Source organism: Mycteria americana, chromosome 15 (genome assembly GCF_035582795.1).
Source record: "Mycteria americana isolate JAX WOST 10 ecotype Jacksonville Zoo and Gardens chromosome 15, USCA_MyAme_1.0, whole genome shotgun sequence".
NCBI lineage: Eukaryota > Metazoa > Chordata > Aves > Ciconiiformes > Ciconiidae > Mycteria > Mycteria americana.
In genome coordinates, this window is record NC_134379.1 from 1,181,073 (window position 1) to 1,200,152 (window position 19,080).

The 19,080-nt window shown below is 50.3% G+C and overlaps 1 protein-coding gene across 4 annotated transcripts in view; it reads left to right on the forward strand.

The window, feature by feature from the left end:
• MNT (MAX network transcriptional repressor) overlaps window positions 1-19,080 on the forward strand; it is a 46,858-nt gene that overhangs the window by 12,091 nt on the left and 15,687 nt on the right. For 2 of the 4 annotated variants that reach the window (XM_075517728.1, XM_075517727.1), the window contains exons 2-5: window positions 5,818-5,882; window positions 6,032-6,394; window positions 9,401-9,442; window positions 10,150-10,261. In XM_075517728.1, the coding sequence (XP_075373843.1) occupies window positions 5,824-5,882; window positions 6,032-6,394; window positions 9,401-9,442; window positions 10,150-10,261 (576 nt within the window). In that variant the 5' untranslated portion in view covers window positions 5,818-5,823. Of the gene's footprint in view, window positions 1-5,817; window positions 6,395-9,400; window positions 9,443-10,149; window positions 10,262-19,080 lie in introns of all 4 variants that reach the window. The other 2 variants (XM_075517725.1, XM_075517726.1) reach the window with 2 other exon arrangements.

Consider the following 19,080-nt stretch of genomic DNA (forward strand, 5'->3'; position numbering starts at 1 on the left):
CTTGGTTCATTCAGTCCTCAGTCCCTTTGATGACAGTGTCAAGAATGAGTGGAAATTACACATAATTTTGGTGTGCACCTTCTGGTTCAGCTGTCTCTCCGAGCCCAAGAAAATGCCCTAAGCCTTGCGTGCTTTTTCCATACTGGGCTTGCAGAAGCTCCTGTACCGAGGGCACTGCAGGTGAAAGAATGAGCCACGCGTGTGTCCGAGCGTGCGGCGCGCTAGGTACCGTTCGTTGTTTTTATCTGTATCTGTGAAGGAAAGTGGGTGAACTTATTTCATATGGAAAAACAAAGAGCCCTCGGGGGCTTTTTTAAAGTGTGTCTTGAGTTTGCAAGGTGTGAGTACAAAGTGAGCAGGAGACAGAGGTCTTCGTAGCTGGGTGGAAGTGTTTCTGTCCTGAAGGGGTGTGGGTGTCAGGAAGAGATGGCTTAGAGACCCGTCGGTCCTGTCAGTGCCAGGAGGGGTTGATAGCCTGGTTCCTTTTTGCCTGAGAACAAGTCAGACACAGGACGGTGGCTCACTGGTGTCACATTTTGGCTAAAAAATCCTTGAAATAAACTCTTTAGCTCAAGGGAGCTCAAGATTTGCAACACCAAAGGCCTTGTTGGCAGCCTGTCAGCAGCCTGAGGGCTGCACCTGCTTTGCAGAGACATTTACATAAATATTTCTGATCAGTAATGCACGCTTGTAACCTTACTTTCCTGTTCTCTCGGCTTCCTCGATGAATGAAAATTACTTGTAGGAATTTCACTGCCGCCTCCTGCTCATGCACTGGAAAGCATTGCCATCAGCGCAGACCTCAGCGGCAGGTCTCCTTTCTAGAGCCTCCGCTATCGCGACATGAGCTCCAGGAGCCAGCGCAGGAGTGAATTCAGCACGGGCAGGTGCTGCTGTCCTCATCGGAGCTCGAGCAGTGCCAGGAGCTTCCATTAACTGACTTCTAATCCCCCACTACAAGAGGGATATTGAGGTACTGGAGCGTGTACAGAGAAGGGCAACGAAGCTGGTGAAGGGTCTGGAGCACAAGGCTGATGGGGAGCGGCTGAGGGAACTGGGGTTGTTCAGCCTGGAGAAAAGGAGGCTCAGGGGAGACCTCATCGCTCTCTACAACTGCCTGAAAGGAGGGTGTAGAGAGGTGGGGGTCGGTCTCTTCTCCCAGGTAACAAGTGATAGGACGAGAGGAAATGGCCTCAAGTTGCGCCAGGGGAGGTTTAGACTGGATATTAGGAAATTTTTCTTCACCGAGAGGGTTATCAAGCATTGGAACAGGCTGCCCAGGGAAGTGGTGGAGTCGCCATCCCTGGAGGTATTTAAAGGACGTTTGGATGAGGTGCTTAGGGACATGGTGTAGTGGTGGTTTTTGGCAGTATTAGGTTTATGGTTGGACTCGATGATCTTAAAGGTCTTTTCTAACCTATATGATTCTGTGATTCTGTGATTCTGTAATTCTTTGCTGCTGCCCTCCTGTCCGGCACGGTGCAGTTTTACGTCGGGGGGGGAGTTGTGCGGTCTCTCGCCCGGCGTGTGCCCGGCAGGGGCTGGCGCCGGGTCGGCGTCCGGGAGGCTCTCCCTCTCGCAGAGGCCAGCTACCTGCGCTGCCCCGGCGCTGGCTGCGTGGCCAAACACGCGCATAGAAAACACGATTAGTCAGCAGGTCACCGGGGCTGAATTTCCTCATGCGTCCTGTGCCAGGGCCATCGCGTTGGCTCTGGCTGCAAACCAAGCAGCAAAGTGGAGCAAAAGAATTGCGGACAAAGGGCTTTTATTTATTAGTTATTAATGTTGTTCAATTGAAGCAGTCTGAAATCAGCGGTAGCTAAGATTTATGTTGTTTACATCAGGGGATTCCTGCTGGGGTTTTTGCCACCCTGCCCTGCTTTACTTCTTCCTTTAAGGAAATGTTGATAATTACCCTGAAATATTTTGAGAAAATACAGAGAAATACTGCATTCAGCCTCTGAGCTTCTGTTTAAATAACCTCGCATTTTGGAGTCAGTCAGATCTTGAGCTCTCTTACTCTCATAGAATCATAGAATCGTTTAGGTTGGAAAAGACCTTTAAGAACATCGAGTCCAACCGTTAACCCAGCACTGCCAAGTCCACCACTTGGCAAACCATGTCCCTAAGCACCACATCTACACGGCTTTTAAATATCCTCAGGGCTGGTGACTCCACCACTTCCCTGGGCAGCCTGTTCCAGTGCTTGACAACCCTTTTGGTGAAGGAATTTTTCTTAATATCCAGTCTAAACCTCCCCTGGCGCAACTTGAGGCCATTTTCTCTCATCCTATCACTTGTTACCTGGGAGAAGAGACCGACCCCCACCTCTCTACAGCCTCCTTTTGGGCAGTTGTAGAGAGCGATGAGGTCTCCCCTCAGCCTCCTTTTCTCCAGGCTGAACAACCCCAGGTCCCTCAGCCGCTCCCCACCAGCCTTGTGCTCCAGACCCTTCCCCAGCCCCGTTGCCCTTCTCTGGACACGCTCCAGCCCCTCAATGTCTCTCTGGGAGTGAGGGGCCCAACACTGAACACAGCATTCGAGGTGCGGCCTCACCAGTGCCGAGTGCAGGGGCACGATCACTGCCCTAGTCCTGCTGGCCACGCTATTGCTGATACAAGCCAGGATGCCATTGGCCTTCTTGGCCACCTGGGCACACTGCTGGCTCATATTCAGCTGGCTGTTGACCAACACCCCCAGGTCCTTCTCTGCCGGGCAGCTTTCCAGCCACTCTTCCCCACGCCTGTAGCGTTGCGTGGGGTTGTTGTGACCCAAGTGCAGGACCTGGCACTGAGCCTTGCTGAACCTTGTACCATTGGCCTCGGCCCATCGATCCAGCCTGTCCAGGTCCCTCTGCAGAGCCTTCCTCCCCTCCAGCAGATCAACACTCCCACCCAGCTTGGTGTCATCTGCAAACTGACTGAGGGTGCACCCGATCCCCTCGTCCAGATCATTGATAAAGATATTAAACAGAACTGGCCCCAGTACTGAGCCCTGGGGGACACCACTTGTGACCAGCCGCCAACTGGAGTAAACTCCATTCCCCACCACTCCTTGGGCCCAGCCATCAAACTCTCCTACTTGGTGCTATAACGACTTGAATTAAAATTTTGGATTTGAGTCTCGGGCAACCATGGGAAAAGTGCTCTTTGGATGTGAAATCCTTCCAGATCACTGAATTTCACATGGTGCCTTCCCAAGTGCCACAGGGTCGGAGACTGGAGGTGCAGCCCTGCTGCTGGAGCTTGATCCAGGTGTTGCTTTCTCCTCATGTAGGTGCTGGACAGTGTTTACCCTGTCAGCTGGGTGCCTGAGCTCGTTCCTGGTCTCATGAGGCACACGTGTTTGGGCTGTTGCTGCAGCTGAGTGTTGAACTAGGGCTGCTAAGGTTTGTAAGGTTTGAAGTTCCCCTCCTTCCCCCTCCACCAGCAGGTACGGTGCCGGGCTGCCTTCCCTGAAGCTCATGGTGCACGTCCCTTCGGGCACTCCTCGCTGGCCTCCTCCGCCCGGGGATCTCGGATTCTCTGCTGCCTCCTGGGGATCTGGGACTCTGCTGCAGGCCACACCAGATCTTGTGGTGTGGCTCTGGACGGAGTTGTTCAGGCAAGCAGTGAGCAGAGTTGGGCCAAAGTGCTTTAATGAAGGTTGGAGGAAATATGGCGTATGCTGTAGAAATCCTGGGCTGAAGGGAACTTTAGGAAATCACGTTGTCTGTGAATCAGGGACAGTGACGCTGTGTGGTCACATGTACCAAAGGTCTTTCAGAATCGAGAATAAAAGTTTTATTCCCTTTATTGCTCTCTCTTGCCTTTGCACTACACCCCTCAAAATCAAAAGCTGGGTGAGAAAGTGCCCAAGCGGCGGCAGGGCCCCGCGGGTGGTGCGTGAGGCCTGGGCAGCTCCGCAGCCGGTGAGGTTGCCTTACTGGGGGGGCCCTTTTCCCCTTATTCCACTTGTTGTATTTAATGTAGCTTCTTCCTGAAGATAACTGGGGGTTTGAGCGTAACCTGGTAATTCCAGGTCGCAGTATACGTGCTTTTCTATCAAATTTCCTAAACATACACTCTGTCTTCAGTGTTTAGGTCAAGCCCAAGTTTCTCCTGTGGAGAGGCTCTTTCAGGATGTTTCTTAGAGCTTCCTCTGAATTACCTGGTATTGGCCACTATATGAGACAGGGTACCAGACTGTATGCATCATTTCTCTGATCCCTTGCTCGATGAAGTAAGGGTTTATTTTCCAAATATTTGTATATTACTATGAAGAAGTCATAGCTCCAAGCACGCTGTTGGTGCACCATTTTTTGTTGCAACTCCTGTCAGGAATGAGATCCGCTGAGCTTCGTGGACAGCGGGTCTGGAGATACTTGATGAAGGCTGTGAGATGTCTAGATGCCAGGGCTGCTGGCGCCACAGGACTTGTGTAAATAAATTTCATTTGTGCTATGTTCACACAATTAAAGCCGGAGACCTGGATCGCATTTAATGAGGTTTATTTTGCTAGTCGGGCCACACAGATTTCATTTACTTTGTCTAGTGTTCTAAAAACATATAGGAATGTACGCACACCAAAGCTAAGTTTAAGAGCTTGAATAAAATCCACAGCAGTAAAGAAGTGCCCTGATGGGTTTGTATCAGTGTGAAGTCCATTGAGCTAAGATTTACACTTGATAATATAAAATACAGGGTGTTTTAACCTCAGAAGCCTACCCTGCCCTGCATGGGAGGTTGGTTACGACCAGCTGAAGTCCTGTGGCTGCTGTGGATCTCTCGGCTGTTGGGTGTCCTGGGTCAGTGCTGGGAGAACTGGGAGCGGGGGGCACCGGGCTCACGAGGTTTCCTTGTCTCCTGCACACTGGCTCTAGTTCAGGAGGCGATCCTGAAATGCACGTTTTTTCCCCAGGATGCTATTAGTCAGGGCTGGTCTCCGGGCTTGTCCTTACCTCCCTGGAAGCGAACGTCGGTGTTGTCCTGGGGCTGTCCCAGGGCCAGGGTGGGCTGCTTGGTAAAATGCTCAGTAGCTCTTTGCCAATTTAAAAACAGAAAAGGAAGAATTGAAAATGTTCTGTTGTGGATTGATTTCTTCTGCTGTACAATAGAGCACGGGGATGTGTTTACATACGGACACAAGCAGGGAGGGCTTTGGGAAGGTGCTGTAGAAGTAAGTATCGTTCAGGGTGCTGAGTCCATCCCTGTGGGCTGGCACAAGGGCAAGCGGGGACTGATCTGCACCTACACCGGATCCCTCCGAGGAGCGGGCACAGGCTCCCGGCCGGGTCCTGCCACAGCTCTCGAAGCTCTGTTCGCCTTGTTCAGCTCAGTAGTGTTTGCCCTTGGCAGAAGGGCCTTGTGATCTGTGGGTGTGGGAAGTGACTGGATCAGGCCGTTTCTCTCCACGCGGTGCTGGGATGGGGGAGAAGGAGGTTGGTCGGGTGGTGTCTTGCTTTTCATCCGCTGCTGCGATCGTGGCATCCCCAGAGACATCGGGGTTGCTGCAAACGGTGGAGGAGCCAGGAGTCGCCTCGGCAGTTTGGTCTCAAGGGCTGAATGTGGGGGCAGCACGTGGCTTATATTTCAATAGTCCGTGCTGGAGTGAAGGGGCGACGAGCGGAAGGTGCAGCGTGGCTGGGACGCAGGATGGATCCCCAGGGGCGCAGGTCCTGCCACGGGCTCGGGGCGTGCCGTGGGCCGGGCCGCGTTACCCCAAGGCCTCCGCTTCCCTCTCAGAAACGCAGGCAGTTAGTCACCAGCCTGGTTAGAGGCCTGTGGATGGGGAAGGTCAGGGAAGCGCCGTTAATCACTGTTGGTGTTTCTCTTTCAGAGGAGAATGAGAAGCACGAGAAGCTCCGCCTGGAGAGGGAGCAGGAGCAGAAGAAGGCCGGCAAGGTCAGCGCGCCGCGGGCGAACAGTGCCGTTCCCCCGGAGGAGCCCCGGAGCGAACTGCTGGTGCCCATCTCCCCCCCAGCCCCGGCCCCCCCGCCGCCCCCACCCCTGGCAGCCCCCATTTCAGTCATTCCCATCCCTGTTGTCACCAGCCCCCCCCAGCAAGCAGCCCAGACCACCCTGTCCCCGCCGCTCGTACAACGCCACCAGCCCCTCGTAAGCACTCCCAGTGTCACTAAGGAAGCATCTTCGGTTGCGCCGGTCATCCAGAGGCCGCCGGGCCCGCTTCTGCCGGACGGGAAAGCTGCTACACCCCCGTCGGGCAGCCCGAAGCAGCTCCAGCATTACACGGCGCCGGTCCTGGCCATCTCCCAGCACCATGTGGTCCAGCAGCCCATCCAGCCCCAGCCTCACCAGCCCCTGCAGCACCCGGGAGCACCCCCGCAGCTCGGTGCTCTGAAGCTGGCTCCGGCAGAAGACACGAAACCGAATGAGCAGAAGAAGAGACCTGGAGGGTGAGTGCACCTTGCGTGCGGAGGCTTCTGAGAGGGACCAGACAAAAATGATACCAAAAGCTGCATCGGCCTGGAGCAGCTACTGCTTTTGCAAAGAGTTGTCAGATCAGAAATACCAAGATCTGTGGATGTTTGGCTGTCTGTTTGCTTTTTTGATAGCAGGGTTTCTTAGCTTCATGTTTTTTATTTTTCCTCCCTGACTACACACTGTAGGATTCTGTACAAGGATTTTTTTTTCCAAGCCAGGACTGTGTTAGGAAGCCAGTCCCAGCACTGCCTGTCTGATCTCAGGTGGCATCTGGTATTATGTTTGGCAAAAGATCTCTGCTTATACTGGTCAGGGAAATGGTGCAGCAATGCTGCTTGCAGGAACTTTCTTGAAAACTGGGATGTGGTCTGGGAGGTTTTATTTCCCAGGACAGAGATCACCTTAGCTGCTGTTTCAATGTCTTAGTGCTGTAAGTGCTAAGGGCCTCCTGCTTGTTCAAAACTCCTGCCGCTGGAAGGGACCGAAGGCTGTTTAATCTGTCCTCACCCTCGGACAGGACTTGAGACTCTGATGTTGCTCCAGGTTAGTGTTTGTCTAACTTCTTCTTAAGGACTTTGGCTGGTGGAGACTCTCTTCTCCTTAGGCGGTTGTTTCCAGACCACAGTATCCTAATATGTAGTCTGGTATTATTTCTTGTGGACTGGGAGAACAAACCGTTCCCTTCTTTGCAGCAAGCTTTTACCTGTTTCCCTTGGCCCCTCGCTCTTCATTCCTGCAGGATAAATGACCTGGATCTGTTCAGTCTTTCCTCCTGGGCCATGTTGTCTAGACCTCTGACCATTCTCCCGACTGCCTGTGGCTGGGAGATAACTCTTTGCGATGGTGTTTAAAGTGGTATGCTAATCCCACGGAGGCCAGGCAGAAAGTTGCTCTGTGTGTCTTGCCTCTTCAGTGCAATAAAGCAAATGTACCCCTGGTTTCAGGGCAGGGGTGGGGATCTGGTCAGGAGTTCAGAGGAGATGCTGCTAGACAGAACGCCAGCTGGAGTCCCCCTCTTGCTGTGCAGCGTAGCAGCGGCAGCCTCGTCCCACTCAGCAGGGCTCAGGCTGCCGTGCTGAGGTAGCCCCAGCAGAGCTGGAGGCCCTGCTAGTCGCTCTGGTCCACCCAGCCTAAACAAGTGCCAGCAGAAGAGACAGACAAAATGCAGTCCTTTCCGGGCTGCTCAAAATCTGGCCTTGCCTTTTGCTCCCTCCTGGATGGAGCTCAGTATTTTGAATGTATCAGGAGGTCAGGACGTGGCAGTTCACTTTCTTTTCCGCAGGTCCTCTGGTCCTTACGGCGTTTGATCTGAGCTGTAACGCAGAACCACTGTAACCCAGTTGTGAGAGGAGCACGAGCGCGGGGCTGTGGATTGGTACTGACCTTCCCTGGGGACGGCCTCCACGCAGGGAGTGGTAGTTTCAGTATCATCTTGTGGGAGCAGGGAGAGATACAAGATGTAGTGGACAAAAAAAGGGTTCATAGTGTCCTTTGGGATGTAGAGATCCCAAAATGCATAGAAGGAAACAACGAAAGTAATGTAGATAAGAATTGGTGACGATAATGGCCTTTGTAAAATGCCAATATCGTTCCTCTAAGACAGATTGTGATCTTTAGAGCTTGCCTATGAAACGCTCAGCTGCAGAAACGATAAGTATATTTGTGCTTTAACCGAGCAAACCTGTCACTGACGTCGTTGTGTGGGTTCAGACGGGCGTAGAGGGGGTTTCCGATGGCAGGGGGGTACCAGTGAGGGCTGCGGGGATTTTTGCTGTCTGAGCAGCAGCCGTCCTGGCAGCAGGCGGTGGGATGGCTGCGGCTGCACCAGCAAACCGCTCCGGTGCCGCCACGCTGAGCCTTGCTCCCAGGAAGCTGGGAGGGCTGTTGTCCCAGTGCAAGCGCAGCATCACCGCTGTGTCTGGGCCGTAATCAGAGCATTGTACCACGCAAGATTTCTGGAGCTCTTGGCGTAGGCACACCAGGAAAATACCTGTCTGATGCTGAGCGAGTTGCAAAGGTTTCCTGAAGTGCATTTGGCTGGGTTACCCCAAGGTGCGTGCTCCTCGTCTCCCCAGAATTCCTCCTTTAGACATAAGCACAGGAAAGATGTCTTTTTCAGCTTGTAAATGTTTCATGGGAAAAGGCTGTCAAATATTTGTTTTTAAATACCTGAATATTTATCAAATATTAATGTACGTCCTGAAACGCTCACCTCAATGTGGGTGTATTTTTAGCCAAAGGCAAATAATTACTTTGCGTAGTGTATGGAAGATATTTGGAATCTCCACGTGTCTACTAATGTACTTTATCACCACTGTAGCTGAAAAACTAAGATAATATGAATTTGTTTGGCTTTTCCTAGAAGTATTCCTCTGATTTGGAGGGTGGGGACAGACCAGAACCCCAAAAACCAGAAGCTCACCCTGGTTCTTCCTTTAGCAGTGACTGGAGGATTCCTGGATTACTTCATTCCATATTTATGCTCGGCTGTGTTATTTCAGGCACAGTAAAAAACTAAAGCGGTTTGAAGAATGTCTGCCAAGTCCCGTACACTTTCATTTGAAACTGCGTAAATCTTACCCCACTGGAGCGTAGGTGTAGATCAGAAATGGGCCGGAATCTGGGCTATCTCGTACTGTATAAATACATACAATTCGTACTTCGTGTCTTTCCCCGTTGGTGATAGTAGCCGTGTCTGTGTATATATACACACATTATACCTGTTTGTATCTTGGGTGCAGAATATGCGTAATGCTTAGCCCATCTGATATGCATGTAAAGTATGGATTTTATCTTGATACAGTATAGGTAGAAATATATATGCAACTAATAGTAAAACAGTGATATCCGAACACCTCTATTGCTTTTTAGTATTTACCTGTGTATCCTAGACACACACACGCTGCTGAAAGTACAGGTTGAATGGCAGTAGTTTTAAACCTGACACTGAGTTTATCTTTGTTCTGTTTGGGTTACAGGGTTGGGACCAGGGAAGTACATAATAAATTGGAGAAGAACAGGTGCGTAGAAAGCCAGGGGTTTCATTTTTTTATTGTAATTTCCCTTCCCCTCCTTTTTTTTTTGGGCCTATAGTCTGTCAATATTTGTTTGGCTTTGGCTTTTTTTGTTTGTTTTTTAACAAATAACCTGAACAAAACTTAATGACTTTTAATGAATCTTGCAGTATTGCTTTGCTTTCTTATAGCTCAATTCTGCATCTCTTGCTTACCAGTATGTTTTACTTAACTGTGTAATTGCATTACAATGACCCTGCAAAGCCCTGATCCTGCAAAGTAAATCCCCACGTGCATAACGGTGTAACTTCTCTTTTGATTTAAAGTAATAAAATAGCCAAGATCAGGGGTCAGTGTACAGTGTGAATACAGAATAGAGACCAGTTCCGTATCCAAAACTCTTATAAGTCTAACTAGCTAAATCGGAAATACGGTGAAAGTGGAAGCAACAGCACAGGGAGAGGAGATATTTCATTTAAGATTGCACAAGGGTTTCCTAACGCAGCCAGGACTGGAATCCGGGCATACCACCCCATCGTCTTTCTGCTGGATCGAGCTGGTTCAGTTGTAAGCAGGCAGGTAGTCTTGGTGACTGCTATGCACATGTGTAAGTGCTTTGCTGGATTAAGGCCCAAACTAAGCTCTAGCCCTCTGCTAAATTGATTTCTGGTGTGTGCTCCCACAAGCTGACAAACCACCTGTGTTTTCTTTAGACGTGCACATTTGAAAGAATGCTTTGAGACATTAAAACGCAACATCCCCAACGTAGATGACAAGAAGACCTCAAACCTCAGCGTCCTAAGGAGTGCCTTGCGATACATCCAGGTACGTATAGCGTTCGGGTTACTGTTGGCTGCCGTTGTATAGCACTTTACCTACTGAAACCAGACAAGGGTGCTAACTTTGCTTAGACCAAGTTACTTACCTTTTTCCTGTAGTGCAAAGGAAAAAGGGGAGAGAACTCCCATTCCTCCTTCTCCTCCCATGCAAGCGTAGTGATTTATAAACTCCAGATTTCCAGAATATTTGGATCTTCTAGGAACACTTGCTTCATGCAGTCGCCTTATACTAGAAGTTCCTAGTTAACCACAAGTCATCCATAGCAGCGGTGGTGATGCAGTGAACAGATAATTCAGATGATCTTAAAGAGGGACATCCAGGCTGTATAAACTTAAGCTGCTCCTTTTTGGACTAAGGTGAATTTGAATCCACATGTTTTGGGGAGGTTTTCTGTTTGCTTAACCAAAACAGACAGACTTCCATGAAGGTTTTGAACGTCTCAAATTTTTGATGAGATGAAGGTGTAAGTACAAGTCATTTGCTTGGAGGCAGGGAAAGACTGGAGTTTGGGGTTGCAGCGTGAAGCTCTAGGTGGATGGGGTACCAAGAATCAGCCTGGGAGAAAGTAAAGATAAAATTCAGTTGTGGTGTTTGCAGGTTGAGTGGAAGTAGGTGTTAGTGTTTGCTTATTTAATATTTGTAAAAGTGGTTAATGGTAGCACAAAAGAAATTCTTAGAGATGTTCTCTGTGACTGTGAAATCAATAGCATGTAATGCAATTAAAATTTGTCTGGAAAAGGGAAGAGTTGCTAAATTTATAGTGCAAATTAAGAGAGCCAATAGACCTCACACATTTTGGCTGGAATAAAGGGTGCTGAGGACTGTTCACAATGGGCTTTTCCACAGTAAAGCGTCATCTTTTTTCCTCGCTTTCTTCCCATTTTCCTCAGTCTCTCTCAAATACCATTTCACTCCTATGTTCGGAAGTACTGCACATTGATGACTTGCATTAACTTTACTTTCGAGAGTCAGTAATTACTCATCACCTTTCAGAGTCAGACCAGCTCGGCCCTTCTCATTAGTCTTCACCAGCGGCTTCCTTTGGAGAGCCTTTGGCTGGGGCAAATTCTAATGGTACCCAGCCACTGGAGGATGGCAAACAAAAGGGAAAAAATCTATGTTGCTTAAAAAGGTCATTTTTGGAGATGTGGTTGTATTGCAGCCTAATGGGCATTAGAAAGATCTGAGCCTTTCATTTGATTTCAGGCAGGCTGGTGTTGGTAGAAATGAGCTTCCATTAGCAGTAAGGGAGACGGGGTGATCTGATCACCTGCTCTCGCGTTCGGGAGTTGAGTCCGGAGTCAGGATGTCACGACGGGAGCCGTTTCTGGCGTGGCAGCTGACGCTCTGTGAATATTGATACAGATGCAGACCTATCCGTGAGCAGGCTCTGCTCTCTGGCAGCATTTTTATTCTGTGCTTTTGGAAGACAGCTTAAAATTCCCTTTGAGGATGTCAGTGGGGACGGCCGACTCTTCCTCTCCCTCTTCTCTGGGTCTGTTGTGAAATGTTTTGAGGCTTAGACACAATGCAGTTTTGTGCTACCTACAAGCGTATGTACCAACATCTCTGTAAATTGCTAGGAATTAAACTCTCGACATGCGGAAGTGTAAACTACTTTTATGATGGTCCAGAAGGTATTCACAGATTCAGAACCGCGTTTTGTTTCCTTTAGGTTTCTGCCACTCAGGGTCCATTTCAGTGCCGCCTCTGAACTGCTCTTCCCAGCATGGATCCATTCTGGGAATCAGAATGGCTGGGATCAGGTCTGTCGACCCGACTACTCCGGTGTGCCCGTGCTGTTCTGTGTGCCCACCATCTGGGGCTGAAGGGGGTCTCAGGGTGGTGTAATTGCACTGTATTTAATCATTCAGTGAAGTGAAAATGCAGGAGTTCTGACGGTTAACATTGCAGTATTTGCATCCCGGTGTCAGGGACCGTCACGCTGTAGGTCACTGTGTCTGCACAGCTCCGGCTTACCTGCTGCGCTGCCTGCGTGCACCACAGACGTTGTGGCTTGCAGGAGAAATTGCTGAGGAGGCTCCTCTCGGGTGTGCGGTGCCGGCGTCTCAGAAACTCCCCGGTTGCCCGTGTTCCCTCTGGGCTGGCTTCAGGGAGCACGCAGGGAGCAGCCCTCGACTTCTCCCACCAGTTTCAGTGCAGAGAAATGGAACTCTCTCGTCCAAATGTCTCTCCTGTCCAAATGTCTCTCCAGCTTCCCACTCGCAGGTGGCCTTAGGGGTAATGGAGCTGGTTTTGTGGTGACACGCGGGGTCGGGGTGCCGCAGGAGCCCGGCACTGAGCCGGGTGGGAGGGGAGGCCGGGTGGCTGGGAGCTGGGAAGCCGCAGGTGGGGTGCAGGAGGTGCGTGCAGGAGCAAAACCCAACTAAAGCCCCGCGCCATGGGCTGCAGGGCAGCGGCAGCTCCCCTGCCAGGAGTCTGTCTGGCGTGCCACCAAGGAGAGCTGCCCCGACACCCGTGACGGCCCAAGGGTGGCCGCAGCACTGGGACGGGGCCAGCCCATGCGCTGCTGTATCCGTCCGTCTGTCAGTCCAGTCCATCGGTGGGGCAGCGCTGGGCTGGCGCCGGCAGAGGGGAGGAGGCGGGTCGGTCAGCCAGCCTGCGGCCGGGCGCTGGCCCACCATGGCAGTGAAGGTCGTGGTGACCTCGGGCCCATCCCGGCCACACGCCCTCCCCTCCGGCTGGGAGCTCCTGTGCCAGCGTCCACCTCCACGTGTGCAGCGAGCACACGGCAAGTGCCAGCCCCTGCGTGGCGGGACTGCCTGCCTGGGGCGGCCGGCAAGCGAGCCAGCGGGCTGCGTGGCCATGCCTGACCCAGCACCGGCAGCAGGGCCAGCTTGCTGCCCCGCGGGCAGCGGACGCGGCACGGCTGTGCCGCTTGTGTACCCTCCTCGCTGGCACAGCGTCCGCTGCTCGCGGCGCCTCGCCTTCTTCGCCTCTCACGGGGCGGCGAGAGCGTCTCCGGCGGCTGCTCGCTCGAGTCCGCAAGCGGCAGGGAGTATCCTGAAAGCAGAGTGTTTTCCTTGGCAGCGGCTTCGCCGTGGGTCTGCGTCTGAATCACGGGATGTGCTAAAAATTTGAGTGCTCTGTTTATTTGCCTGAAAAAAACAGATTATTGGAAATCTGATTTGAAATTTTCAGAGTTCAAAACTTTTTTTTTTTTTAATTTTTTTTTAATTCAGTTTGAATTTGGCTTTGATCTGTCTCAACAAAAATAACGTGCATCGGTGTGGGGATGGGATGAACGGCCTGCAGATGACGCTCGCCGGTCCCAGGGGTTACAGAGAGCGTAGGTGGGACCGTGGGCTGGGCTGGGACACCCCTTGCAGCTAAGGGGGGGTGAGATGAATCCCAGCCTGATCTGCAGACAGGAGCACAGAGTTGGTCATGATTACAAGAAAAAACAAAAGAAACATTGCCTTCTTGGCAGCAAATCGCGCACCAGACTCGGTGTGTTTCACGTGACAGGCTTGGTGCTTCCCTCTCTCACTTGAACAGAGAACAGGGCAATTGTACAAAGGAGATTTAAAAATAAAACCTCTTATTCTCAATATAGCAAAGTAGTTTTTCACTAAAGGGGAAAAAACCAAACCCAAATGAGTCCTGCAGAGGAAGAAGGCGGCGTGCCGGCCCTGAAGCTCTGCGTAGCTGATCTGTGCCCGCAAGGAGTATGACGGTGCGCTAATTGCTGCAGCCTCTCTTCCTGCAAAATCCTTTTTCCCCATTCCAGCTGGAACTTCTTAGAAACAGGCTGTTTGTTTCCTTGGCTGGATTTAAATATTTGTATCTGCATCAAATCAGATAAGTCAGAAAGTTAAATTCCGAAGGTCCCACAGAGCTGTCATTTTAATTTACCCTTAGAGTTGGGCTTGTGCTCTGCAACAGTAAATTAGAATCTCTGCAATTAAACACATTGTTGCACAAAGGAAATTAGGCTGAACGCAGCTGGAAGTTAATAATCCTTTTAAATGGTGATTCGGTTCTGGGCGGTGTAGGCTGTCCTGCGTGGCTCTGGGCTGAGGGAGTTGTCCCTGTGGGTCAGGGCAGCGGGGTGGGCTCGGGGCCCAAGCAGCAGAGCCTGTGACGAAGCGCGTTTGTTACGCGGGCCACCTCGCCCTTCGTTCTTTGCTTTCCTCCTTGCAAAACATGAGTGAAAATGCTAGAGGCCTCCGGAAAGTTTCTAAGATGCGTGAAGTGACGTGGAAAAAAAACGCAGCGGGAAGGAAATGCTGTTTGGTTTGAGAGAGCAGAGCCCCGTCCCCTCGGCTGGGGCAGGCCAGCTCCCGCCGCCAAAGCAGCGTCCCCCAGCAGGCAGGACAAGGCTGTCGCCTCGCCGGAGAGCCACGCCGCGAGAGGGAATCGCACTGCGCCGCGCTTGTGCTGGAGAAGGTGCTGCTGGGGTGGGCAGGGAGCGGAGCCCTGCGCGGAAGACGTCAGGCACAGTTCGCGGCCAGGACGTCCGTGCAGCTGGGTGTTTTGACTTGATTCTCTTTGAAGGATTCCTTGCCCCCTAGGAAATGTGGTAATCGTCTTAGTTGGAAGCTAATTGAAGCCCTTAAGCAAGACACTTTCTGTGTTCTCAAACTGCCTGTCGCTATGCTTCCTGAACACCTTCCAGCTGCAGGGGTTATTTTCTATTGCGTATTTAGTGTAAGACGACATCCAGGCGATTCGCTCACCAGGTGACGTCGGGACAGCCAAAATGAGACAGCTCGCGCGCAGCGCAGCCGCAGCCCGGCAGAGTCCAGATCACGGAGCAGGTCCTGCTTGTTTGCCAGTTTCCCCACTACAACCGGAGTCAAAGGCTGACTAAATAACAACGTGCTGACAAAATATGAGACAAAGCTGAGCTTCCCAGGGCCTGCAAGAGGCAAAGAGTAAAATCCTTTGAAGTTTGCGAAGCGGGGCACCGCTGCGATCCCAACTGCTGCGTGTGCTGCTTAGAGACTGGCAGAAGCCTTGGGGGGGATGCTCTGTGGGGGTAGATGTTGGGCCGTAGTCCTGCAGGGGAGTATTTGCTCTGTTTAAGAAATCCACTTTGCTTACAAATTCAGAGAAGTCATTTACCAGTCCTCCTTGCTGCTTGTAGTGTTAGAGGTAGAAAATAGCTGTGATGAACTTAGGACAAATCGGTCGTATTAGAAATCCTCTATTGCCTCAAGAAGGGTAGAAGTTCTTTCTGCCCCGGGAGCTGGGGTTGGCATTGTACCCCACGTCCCGCTGACTTGACGGGTATTGGAGCAACACCACTGACTGACACTGGCTGAAAACTTGCCTCTTGGGCCATGCCTGTAGTCTTCCCGGTAATCAGCCAGATAAATTTTTGTTGCAAACCAATCTTTTGATTTTCCTGGTTGCATGCACTTAGAGAAATGTATAAGTGAGTGGCAAAGCCATTTACAAGTCACAAGAGTGCTTGTGTGAACAGGCTGCAGGCCTCTTGCTGTCACTTGAACTGTAGACCAGCTAGCCAGAGAGGTATTTTACCAAGGCAAAATAGTCTTCATCTTCATGATGGAAATCTTCCCCTTCCAAGGCTGGGGCGGGTGCCGGGCTGCAGCTCCCTCCCGGCTCCTCGCAGGGAGCGGGAGCAGCACCTTACAGTTTCCGGGGTCTGATGCCTTTCTCGGGAGTTAAAAAAAAAAGGTTCATGCTAAAAAAAAATTGTGGTGTACCAGAGTCAAGGTAGTTGACATCTCTTTAGATTCCCAAGTACATTACTGCATTGTTCATTTTGAGGGCAGCGTGCCTGATTTCCTCATATGATCACGAACGTGGGCTTCCGCAGCTGAACTGGCTTCCCTTGGCCGTCCCGTGGCCTCAGCTGACCTGCTGGCTAGGTCACCGCTGTCCAGATCGATGTTATTTTCCTTTGTCATATGTAACTGCTTTAGACTGAAGTTAAAGCAAGGACAGAAGTTCATAGGTCTCAGATCATTGTCAGATGGAAAGAAAAATAGTAGTTCAGCAAACTCAGACCATGGGTGCAGGTGTGAAGCAGGCATTAAGGGAGAAGTGATTATCCTAGGCAGGAGAACGGACTCTGTCCCTTCGGAAACAAAACCCCATAATCCTGCAGTAGAGGACATGTCAACATCCGTCATTGTACTTTGGTGCAGGAGACCGTTTCAGTTTTTCACCGTTAGCACGTTGGTTATTTTGACTTTCCTTGTGCCTGCTTCCTCCTTCGTCACCACTGTTTGCAGCGTGAGCTCTTCTGCCACCTCTCCTGTCGGTGCGGTACGTTCTCAACAGGCACCGACTAAGCTGAGAGCACAGGTTGCTGTGTAAGACAAACAATAAATTACAGAGCTGATTCCTGACCTCCTGCCAGGAGCAGAAACCCATCGTGAACTGACTTACCTGGGCTTGTCAGTCATGCTAATTGTTCATATGAGATGTTTAAATTGGTTATCCTTGCCTAGCCTCTTTTGGCTTTTCAAGCTGCCTGAAGCAACACGCTGTGCACCTAAAAATGGTGCTGTTTCCCATCTAGGCCAACAATAAACCACAAAATTGACTCCCTCAAGGGCAGAATGTATACAAAGTACCATCCAAGGATGCCTAGATAGTGCTGGTAAGAAATCCTTTGTCTGTCCTTTTTAAGCTGATCTTGTGGACATGTGAACAGACCAGATACCTTTTTCACATTTGTTAAATTTTCCTGTTAATAACCACAGCATCTCTTCTTCTTTTGGTTTGGTTTTATTTATTGGTGGCTTCATCAGTGCATGAACACAATAATTCATCCTTGTCTAGTGTAGAGGACCAGAACAAGACCAGTGGATTTTTAAAGTCCCATGGTAATGCTGAAGTTAGGATTTTTAGGTGTCACATGGGTAAAGGAGGACACTGTAAACATGCCAGTTCCTGATGTAGGGAGATACCGTACCGCAGACAGAAAACCCACACATCTGATGTTAGCATTTGCTCTTGGATAAAGAACAGAGCTCATTTACATTCAAGCACTGTAGTGGCTGGATTATTGATCAAAATGCCTAAGCCAGACTGTGATGCTGAATGCAATTAAGTTCCCCACCTTGAAAAGTATAGCTGTAACTGTTGGTTTTTTTATTCTGTGCTGGCTACTAGGCAAATATACTTATCTTCTATAAAACTTGCCTAGTAAGAACTGGGTCCATTAGTACTTTCAGTGCCTCCTTCATGTGAACAGCACTCACGTGCCAAGCAGTGCTTCTTCATGTTGTTTACCCGACCCGATCAATTGGTTCTACCTTGTCTAATTAGCCTGAATTTCATTGCCAATAATAAAGGCTTCTAGCAACAATAGGCTGTGGTCATGCGACATGGTGTCATCTGTAGATTTCAGAAAGTGATGAGAAATAAGACCTTTAAAAAAAATAGTGTGTAGTAAAGTAAAGCAAACGAAATGGGTAAGAATTAGGATGTAGGGCTGGTCTTCCACTGGAGTCAGTGGGAGTTGTTTGTGCACAGCAAGTGCAGAGTCTAGTTCCTGCCCTTAATGGAGTCATTGAAGAATTGATTTTGGCTTCAGAGGCATGACATGGGGCTGCATCGATATGGGAGATGGGGTGCTCAACCTGAGAAGCCGGGGGATGCTCAGAGAGCTTCCAGTCCCTTGGCACTCAGCGTGCCAGTCTGAGCCAGCCAGCCAGAGTTGCCACTGTCAGGCATGTTTCAGCAGCTTCCAGCATGCAGCCTGGGACTGTGCTTAGCACGCAGTAGCACTGACATCGTTTTCCCTTTGGATAACGTGCACGGTCGTTGAGTAGAAGAAACGTGGGATTCCCTTCTTGAATCAGAGGGTTTGGTGCTGGAGCTGGCACGCCCGCCAAAACTGATGTGGGCTCCCAGGCAGCTGCGGACGTCTCGAATCAAATCCTCTGCCATCCCTGCCCAGCTGCGGCATGATCTGCCTGAAGGGAGGCTCTGTCTGGAGAGCAGTCAGTGGATTTTTATTTGCAGGAGAGGCCACAAAATGTGTTTAATAGACTGTTAAAAAATGCCCAGGGTTTGAACCTTGTTGAGTGAGTGGAAGCTGTTTCTTAACCTTTGCCAAAAGGGATGGTGATTTTTTTTTTTTTTTTTTTTTTTTAAACCGTGTCTCACTTGTGACTCATACACGAGAGTTTGGAAAGGGTAAACAGAATTATAAATCTTGTACGTGTCTTTTTAATTGTTAGAGAATCTACATCTATCATACTGCTGTCATTTAAGTAGTAGTTTAAAAAGCACTCAAGGTTGTAAAAACCAAAACGACCTGTAAGTGGAGCACAGCACGGGGTTTCGAAGTGATGGTGGTGGTGTAGCCTGTTTGGGTGCCGTTGCTTGTACTGGTTGTCGCCGAGCAGGCACGGGAGAGAAGAGGGTGCACGTGACGTGACGAAAGCAGTGCTGAGTACAGCTTGACTGAATGGGCTCTATTTTATGTATAATATTGCAGAAGTCACCCACCTTTAAAACAAGGCAAAACCCCCAAACACACAAAAAAACCTCACTGACATGAGAACTGCGGTTTGGTTTGTGTTTTTGCTCTTCCCCAAGAGCCTGATAGGGAAAGGGTCGGGGCCCCATGGCACAAGGTACGAGGGTAGTTTGGATTCCTGTTCTTGTTAGCAGCAGCAGAGGTGTGTGTTGATACTCTTTAAAATTACAGGGAAGTAGTTACCAACCGATTAACATTACAAATAGTTGCAAGAAAACAGTAATCATTGCATGTGCCTAAGTGCAGCAGAGTTCAGCCCACGTTATACAGTGCTTTGCTGTTGTAGATGTCGGTGGCAGCCTTGCTAGACATTGTC